Source organism: Trichechus manatus, unplaced genomic scaffold (genome assembly GCF_000243295.1).
Source record: "Trichechus manatus latirostris isolate Lorelei unplaced genomic scaffold, TriManLat1.0 scaffold00062, whole genome shotgun sequence".
Classification (NCBI taxonomy): Eukaryota; Metazoa; Chordata; class Mammalia; order Sirenia; family Trichechidae; genus Trichechus; species Trichechus manatus.
In genome coordinates, this window is record NW_004443998.1 from 13,233,481 (window position 1) to 13,243,077 (window position 9,597).

A 9,597-nucleotide genomic window follows, 5' to 3' on the forward strand; every position below is an offset into this window, starting at 1 on the left:
AGGTAATCACCTGGCTTTTCAGAGTGAAAAGATGGCTAAGCTACTCATACACGGAGTCCAAGAAGTTCCATTCCCCTACTGAGGATATTTAAGATCTGATATGACCCAAGATACAATAGTTAGCATAATAATAGAATGTGTACTCTTAAAAATGAAACTCAACGAAATTTGAAAATCAGGTTTATTCTGAGAAATTATTCTATATACATATAGGGAGACCATTTTGATTCTAGAAAAAGCAAATGGCTCGAAGAAGCTAGGCACAAAGAGCCTTATAAAGAGTCATTGTTAGGTTTGGTCAAGTCATTTCCAACTCATAGCGACCCCACGTACAACAGAATGAAACACTGCCTGGTCCTGCGCCAGCCTCACAATTGTTATGCTTGAGCCCATTGTTGTAACCACTGTGTCAATCCATCTCCTTGAGGGTCTTTCTCTTTTTTGCTGACCCTCTACCAAGCGTAATGTCCTTCTCCCGGGACTGGACCCTCCTGATCACATGTTCAAAATATGTGAGACGAAGTCTCGCCATCCGTGCTTCTAAGGAGCATTCTGGCTGGACTTCTTCCCAGATAGAGAAGAGGAGGGAGAAATAGAGAAGACCAACCACTGGCTAATCTTGACATGATTGATTGAACCTTACTCTTCCGCTTTCACTGAGATCAAAATGATATCAGATCACAAGACGGTCTCCGCCCCTCCACTCAGCTCTCTTTTGAAATTCCAATTTAGTAAGCCTGCTTTCAAACACGAAAGAAAGAATTTGCGACTTTGTGTGAAGGAAAAAGCCGCTGGAGGATTGGTTTTAGTAGGGACTTCCTTAAAGTGAGTATTTGGTTTTGTGAGTAAAACCAAAAAAAAAACCCATTGCCTTCCAGTCGTTTTCAATTCATAGCGACCCTATAGGACAGAGTAGAATTGCCCCATAGGGTTTCCAAGGCTGTAAATCTTTACAAAAGCAGACTGCCACATCTTTCTCCTGCGGAGAGGCTGGTGGGTTCGAACTGCTGATCTTTCTGTTAGCAGTCGAGCGCTCTAACCACTGTACCACCAGGGCTCCTTTTGTAATAAAACCCAAAAATCAAAGCAAGAAATCTTCTATCAATTTCTCTCTTTGACAATACCCATTTAAAAACTTCTGATAATTGACGTTTTGTTTCATAGTAGCCTAACCCCAAAAAAGCCAAACCAGTTGTGCCATCGAGTCAATTCCAACTCATAGAGACCCTATAGGACAGAGTAGAACTGCCCCATAGGGTTTCCAAGGAGTGGCTGGTAGATTGGAACTGCCAACCTGTTGGTTAGCAACCAAGCTCTTGACCACTGTGCCACCAGGGCTCCCATAGTAGCCCTAGTTTTACATACATTAAATCTAAGACCAGTCTTCATACCTGTTAATAATTTAATTTTGTCAAAAGCAAACCAACTACATTTAAAATGACCATAGAAAAAATAGAGCTATATAATTCTAAACAGTCTAGTTGAAACCGCCTTTGTCTATTCAAGAACACTACAGGCATGCACATAAGACTATGAATTTAATAAAAAATAAAGAAAATCAGATGATAGAGAGCTGATTTGGTTTAAAAGCACACAATTTTCATTATTTGCACCCAACCCCAAATTGTCTTAGAATACAAAAATACTAAATACTAAAAAAGTATTTGTTGGTGTTAGGTGCCATGGAGTAGGTTCCAACTCATAGTCACCCTATGTTACAATAGAACAAAACACTGCCCAGTCCTGCACCATCCTCACAATCCTTGTCATGCTTGAGCCCATTTGGTATTTAGAATACGAAAAACTGAAATACTAAAATAAAGCCTGATAAAGTAACTGCTATTCTTTAACTCTTTGGAAGAAGTAAAGCAGCAATCAAATTGGTGTTTAATAACTATAATTCTGCAAGAACAATTTGTTTTTAATTGAAACTGGAAGGTGACAAGCTGAAGAAAAAGAAAAAGATCATGAACACTTAGTAATTGGTGAATATGACCAAATAGATGTGTGTCGTGGTTAGAACTGAGAGGAAGTAGAAGCGAGGTATCACAGGGGGCAGTTTCAGTGCTTAACCAACTGCTTTACTTGGAATAAAAATGACAAAAAAAGAAAAAGAAAAGGCAGTTTTCCAGGATCAGAAGACAGTCATGTTGCAGGTGCTCTTTAGAGAAGATAAAAACATGGACTCGACGTAGGACCCAACATGTATCTACACAGTGAATTTGTTTCTAAGAAATATGGAGAAAAAAAAAAAAAAACCAAGACTTTGCTCTCGTAGAAGGAGATATTTATAATGATGTGTAGGATACAAAAATAATTTCATAAGAGTATACTGTTTAGAGGTAAATTGACATTATAGTAAAAATAAACTATGCTAACCTTAGAAAATCAGATTTTATTCTCTCCTTTTACAGTTAGAAATCGAAGCCCCTCCTGGTACTGTCGTTGGTTATGTTGCACAGAAGTGGGACCCCCTTCTGCCTAAATTCGCAATCCAAAATGCAAACAAAGAAGACATTTTGAAAATTGTTGGTCCTTGTGCAACATGTGGCTGTTTTGGAGATGTGGACTTTGAGGTATGATTGACAAAGTGAAGGATGTTTTCTCGTAGGTCCTCATTGTTTGCAACGTAATTCAGTTCTTAAATATTCAAATCATGAAATATACCCGTTGCTCTTGTGTCAATTACAACTCATAGCGATCCAACAGGACAGAACAGAACTGCTCCCTCAGGTTGCCAAGGCTGTAAATCTTTAAGGAAGCAGACTGCAACATCTTTCTGTTGCACAGCGGCTGGTGGGGTCAAACCTCCCACCTTTCATTTAGCAATGAAGCACTTCACCACGGCACCACCAGGGCTCCTTCTGAAATATACTAGAAATAAATTTAGAAAATAATACACTTGTGAAATAATGTAATAAGCCCATATTGTACATGCCAATAGTAAAGAACTCAATTCCAGAGATACTAACTCAAAGAATTTTTTTAAAAAGTTATATAATTTTACTAAATTGAATATAATGATGGTTATCAAATAAAAATTTTCCTGAAGTGTGTTTAGCTAGTTTCATGTGTTTTACGAGCAAAACTACTATTTTTTTCCTTATTTAAAACAATAACTGTCATTATCATAAATGTGTCCACGTTTTAAACACCAAAATTTATGTGTGTGTAGACGTTTGCCTTTATTAGATGATCCATATTTTCCAGATTTGGGGAAATAAAAGTGTGTCCTAATCTTTACACTGTTGATGTATCTGCAATTACAGCACATGTGGCAGTCTTGTGTGGTGAAAATAGTTAAGCTCTCAACTACTAGCAGAAAGGTTGGCAGTTCAAATCCACGCAGAGGAGCCTTGTAAGACAGGCTTGGTGATCTACGTCCTTGAAAACCCCATGGAGCAGTTCTACTCTACAGAACGTGTGGTCGCCATAAGGCAGAATCAACTTGACAGCAAGTAACAACAGCAGCAGCAGCGCACGCGGTGTAAAGCAAATATCCGTAGTTTAGAATCACTTAATTTACATCGTCTTTTCTCTACCCCTAAACCAAACCAAAACCATTGCTTTTCAGTCAATTCCCACTCATAGTGAGCCCATAGGGTTTCCAAGGCTGTAAATCTCTACAGAAGCGGACTGCCACATCTTTCTCCCGCAGAGCCACTGGTGGTTTCGAACTGCAGACCTTTCTGTTGGCAGTTGAGCGCTTTAACCACTGAGCCACCAGGGCTCCTTTCTCTACCCCTAGTGGTCACGTATCTCAGTTCAGATCTCATCTGAGAAGCACACTTCATTAAAACGGCACTCATTTAAAAGCTATGTTCATAAGACTTGCGAAATGCATTCTTAAAACTATCTCATATAAACATATATATAATCTGAATGTTAAAAAAACAGGCAGTTGCAAATTCAATCTGTTGCAACATGTATTATCTTAACAGCTTTACATAGCAATGCACCTTAGGCAGAGAAGAAGGTCTGCTTTTAAAGTTTATATTTATTTTTCTTTCATTCATTCATGTATATCTCACCTCAGACATTCAGTTTGTGGGACTTTAGGGAACACTATTCACATAGAATATGGTGTAAATGTTCAAAGTGAACTGTCCTAACTCCACCCATTCCAAAATAATTTGAAGGGTTTTCCTGAGCGTATAGTACCAAAACAGGCCTTACGATTGAGGAGAACTTAGACATAGGGTTTTGGTGTTGCTGGTATATAGAAGCCCTGAATACCTTTCTCTATTTTCTGTCTTATAACACCCCCATACAGAAAGTGAAAGTTTATACTAAGTCACTTTCAGCACCAGGATGAGAAAGGAGGTAAGCAAATGAATTGTTCATAAAGTTGATTTGTAGACTTCTCGCAGCTAAGAGGAGCCCTGGTGGCATAGTGGTTAGGAGCTGGGCTGCTAACCAAAAGGTTGGCGGTTGGAATCCACCAGCAGCTCCATAGAAACCCTATGGGGCAGTTCTTCTCTGTCCTATCGGGTCACTATGAGTCGGAATCGACTCGATGGCAATGGGTTTGGTTTTTGGTTTTGGTATAGCTGAAAAGGACTGATAGGCTTTCGAGGTCAAATTGGTCTGGAGTTCCTGCATGTCACATTTGCTCTGGACTGGTTTTCTACACAAAAGTAGGAGTTGGCACTAGTTAGAAAGGAATATCCTAGTTAGTGTCTGAGTATAATATAAAAATGAGATTAAGCAAAGGCTGATAATATGTGTGTTAATAATTTTAAAATCTTATAAAAATAAAGTTCACAAATTGTACCTAGAAAATAATTTAATTCCTTCTAAAATCTTTCTCAAACATATAGTCGTCCTTCTTCTTCTACTTTATTTTTCTTTAAATAGAGAATTTAAGTTTCAATCTGGACCTTCATGTTTGGAACATATAACTGAGATTATATAGCTGCTGCCATCTTGTGGTGGCCTGGTCTTAATTATGTATTGCTATTATCTTCTCCAACTACCTACCAAAAAAGAAAAGAAAAAGGAATTAAGATGGATTACAAAAGTGTTGGAAAGGCAAAATTGGAGAAAAGTAAGCTGGAAGATTCGATCTACAAACCTATTCTTACATAAAGGAATGAATAACATCCACATTTTCATTTAGAGACTGCAATAAAATAAGTCATATCTCTCATGAGGTAAGCATACTAAGAAATGTAAAATCACCCCTTTCCTTCTTCAAATTTAGTATCTCTTATTGTCTTTTCAAAGGTGAAAACCATCAATGAAAAGCTTACAATTGGGAAGATTTCAAAGTACTGGTCAGGATTTGTAAATAACGTCTTTACGAATGCTGACAACTTCGGAATTCACGTGCCTGCAGATCTAGATGTGACAGTTAAAGCAGCGATGATTGGTGCTTGTTTTCTCTTGGTAAGTGTCTTAGTCATCTAGTGCTGCTATAACAGAAATACCACAAGTGGATGGCTTCAACAAAGAGAAGTTTATTCTCTCACAGTCCAGTAGGCTGCAAGTCCAAATTCAGGGTGTCAGCTCCAGGGGAACGCTTTCTCCGTCAGCTCTGGAGGAAGGTCTGTGTCATCAATCTTCCTTTGGTCTGGGAGAGTCTCTGCTCAGGAACCTCAGGTCCAAAGGATGTGGTCTGCTCCCAGCACTGCGTTCTTGGTGGTATGAGGTTCCCATGTGTCTCCACTCGCTTCTCTCTTTTATATCTCAGAAGAGATTGGCTAAAGACACTATCCAATCTTGTATACCTCATCAGTATAACTGCCCCTAATCCATCTTATTACATCATAGGGATAGAGTTTATAACACATAAGGAAATCACATCAGATTACAAAATGTTACGTAATCATTCAATGCTGGGAATCATGACCCAGTCAAATTAATACATACATTTTTGGGGGGACGTAATTCAATCCATGACAGTACGTATGGTCTTAGAGAACATGAAACATTTATTCTCCTTCTCACTTACCAATTACTATAGAGCCAATCCCATTTTGCATAGCTTTTGACTCCAAAGAGTAAGTTGTATGCATAGAAGGCTAGTTGGGGACCAATATTCATCAGAAATCAGAATTTAGGCACCTTCATTTCTACTAGGCAGCCCTACTAAAAACAAACAAACAAGGAAACCTGTTTCTCTCGAGTCTATTCTGACTAAAAACCCCATGTGTTACAGAGTAGAACTGCTCCATAGGGTTTTCTTGGTTGTGATCTTTAAAGCAGCAGATTGCCAGGCCTTTCTTCCAAGAGCTCTTCTCCAGTGGTTCTTAAACTCCCTCTTCCTCCAGGATTGGTGTCCCATCACAGCCTACTTCTCAGTTCCTTAAAAACCGAGCTACCATCCCCCTTTCAACTTCAGCGTGGTTTTTTGGCTTATTTTCACTTTAACTGACAAATAGCATATAAAGAAACATCTCATTATTTATCCTGAGTAAATTTCAGGATTGAGTCATTGTTTAATAATGAGCTGGGTGATATTCAGAATGTGAAAAGTGCAGTTTTCATGCCTTCCCAACAAGTACTTAGATACAGGAGATGATATGGCTGAGCTAATATGTACCAAAACCGAAACCAAACCCATTGCCATCCAGTCGATTCTGATTCATAGCGACCCTGTAGGACAGAGTAGAACTGCCTATAGGGTTTCCAAGGAGCGGCTGGTGGATTCAAACTGCCGACCTTTTGGTTAGCACCAGGGCTCCTAAGATGCACCAGTTTCCAGTATTACTGAGGTATTATGTCCTTGTCCTTCCTTTCCAATTTATAATTCCATTGAAAACATTTTCTTCTTTGGTGTGGAGACTGGTGATACAGGAGAACAGAAGTCACAGAATGTCTGTGCCAAAATGCTCGGCTGTCTCCTGTTCCAAATTTCCTTAATATCTCCTTTATTTCTTGTCATTTTCACTGCACCCATGAAAACTCATGGAATTTAAAAAATAAACTTGGGCTCTTCCTCTCATATTTTGTTGTCTTCCAGGGTTTTGAAACTCCAATCTTACGGTTATATCAGTATGCGCTACTGGGAAATAAAATAACCCCTATCTACTTAGTTTCTTCTAAAGGCACTTGGAAAATTCATTAACTAAAAATAATCCCCTAGTATAGTGACATCACTGATGAAAACTTAGTTTAATACAGAAAAAAAAAGGATTACTTCTTCAAGAGCTTTAGAGGAATTATTTTAACTTACTGTTTCTTTATCATTGGGAGAAGGCAGAATTGATATATGTAGAGTGCTAGTTTTTTGTTTTTTGTTTTTTTAACTTACTAAATATAGCCACTTACCCTCCATTCCTATTTTCATCCAAATCTAACCAAACTAGTCAATCTTTCCTGTCACCTAATATTTCTTCTATTCCCTATTCTCCTCTACCCACTTGACAGGGCTTTTAATTTGTCACTTCCTGCTCACACTTCTCATTTGTGATTATTCTACACTTTAGCACCAACCCCTCCAACCACACGCACACATACACACACACACACACACACACACACACACACACACACACACACACACCCTTCTCCCAAGACCTTAATTCGACCTTTCTGATTAGGCCCCATGCTTGATGTTTATATTAAAATGCAGATAAACTTTAAATCTGCCCCATCTACCTATTTTATGTAAAATGCTGATGGCAAAAATGTACTGTCAACAATAGAACTACAATTTTCTGTATTTTAAACTTTACTGGATTTTTATTATTATTATTATTAATAGTTTTCATAAACCCTCTAAACACCTATTCTATAAAAAAGTATGCTTTCTCTATTTCTAACCCATACTCTCTGAGAAAATGATGAGAGGTACGTTTAATAAAGGTTGAGCTAGGTCCTCACTACCAAAAATGTGGTCCAAAGTGTAACATCTGTACCACCTGGGCGCTTCTTAGAAATGCAGAATCTCAGGCCCCACCCCGGAACCATGACACCAGAATCTGTATTTAAACAAGATCCCAGGTTGAGTCCTCTATACACTGTAAGTCTGAGAGGCACTGAGCTAGATAAAGCCACAAACATCTGAAAGGATAACTTTGTCACTCCAGTCTGAGGGAGAAGCAAAGACACTGAGAAGAGCTAATGGCTCCCATCCATTTCTTTCTTTCTTTCTTTCTTTTTTTATATAATATAAAACACTTGCACTCTTTTCCCAAGAGAAGTTTTAAAACAATTTCTCACATGTTGTACCCAAGATAAATTCCTTACTTAATTCTTAATTCTATATGTAATTTGATGGGAAGAATTATGTTTTTAATTTTTAAATGTTGTCTCCATTTTACTAACTTTGGGTGAGAGGCTTGTGATAAGAAAGCTGCCGGTATGAGGATACGCCCTGTTCCAAACAGCAAAATTCACAAATGCAAACTAATTTTTGGTCTCCTCTGGTTCTAGGCTACCACTTCACAACTAGCTGGCCCCCCCATCCCTTGCCAACTTCCCTCGAGTGTAGTCTTCAGGATCCGCCAGATGATTACCTACTTACTGACCACATAGTCCATGATGATATATCTAATTCTTGCTCAAAGGTTGGGTTCTATTACAATTCCTGCACTAACCCAGAATGTACTAAAATCTAATTCTGCAGAGTCTTGATCACCCCAAATTTTAACTGGTGATACCATACTAATTCAGACAAGATTTTCAAATTACTTGTCCTCTGAAAATTAGACACGTAATTGTCATGAAGCTTAAAATCTTCCTATTTTTCTCCTACTGATAAGTCCCATGTTGCTGGAACACCACTGGGCAACATAATTGCTTTACCTAATCAAAGCTTACATGTCAGAATTTTAATCTTAATTGTTGCCTTTTTTGTAAATGTACTCATATTTACCGTTTATGTATTTGTAGGATTTTATGTTCTTTGAACATTCCCTGGCCGGATTATAACAAGCAATACGATGAAAATAATAAAATATGCAGAACATATTCCAGTAAGTAAAAGACAAGTTTAAATGATCTCTTTCCCTTTTGAAGATGTCTATATTTGACACTCTCTAATTCTTTTTCTCCTAGGAATCCCTTGGGCTCTGGATTTCATTTCCAAATGGTTTGAGTATCAGCTTTTTTTTTGTAACAAAATGTTAATTATGGTATTTATTAAAACACAGTTTAATGAGGCAATTATCTAGTTCTGAATGTATGATATCGAAATACAAGATTACTGGCTGAGCACGAGGTTGCTTTGTGAGATTACCATTCTTCCCTCTTATCCTTTTGAAGTTAGTGCATGGGTAAGCATGGAACTGAGAAAGTAAGGCTTGCAGCTTAGCTGATGAAAATTCAATGTTTAGAGAACGCTTTGAAGTTTTTCTGGTACTAAGGCTGGTTACTAATCAGAAGGACTGAATTTTTAAAATATGTTTTCAAAAGTAGTCTCAATTTTATTTCTTAATTTCCTTATTGTAGAGAGATATTTTTGCTTTACACTGCAAAAGTTAAAAGTGAAGTAAATAATATGTTTAAAGATGCAGAGGAAGATAGGGGAAATCAATTCGTTCTAGGGACAAGAGGCACACTTACATTCCGAAAGTAAGCTAATATTTACAAACCAAAGTGTGCTTTAAATACCTAGTCTTGCCAGAGGTTTAAATAAGTATGTAAATAGAC

The 9,597-nt window shown here is 37.8% G+C and overlaps 1 protein-coding gene across 2 annotated transcripts in view; it reads left to right on the forward strand.

The window, feature by feature from the left end:
* Nucleotides 1–9,110, forward strand: part of PLSCR5 (phospholipid scramblase family member 5) — a 34,030-nt gene extending 24,920 nt beyond the window's left edge. The window contains exons 5-8 of one of the 2 annotated variants that reach the window (XM_004379207.1): nt 2,415–2,576; nt 5,227–5,388; nt 8,839–8,921; nt 9,004–9,110. In XM_004379207.1, coding sequence (XP_004379264.1) covers nt 2,415–2,576; nt 5,227–5,388; nt 8,839–8,877 — 363 coding nt within the window. In that variant the 3' untranslated portion in view covers nt 8,878–8,921; nt 9,004–9,110. Of the gene's footprint in view, nt 1–2,414; nt 2,577–5,226; nt 5,389–8,838 lie in introns of both variants that reach the window. The other variant, XM_012556349.2, reaches the window with a different exon arrangement.
* Nucleotides 9,111–9,597: the final 487 nt, after the last annotated feature.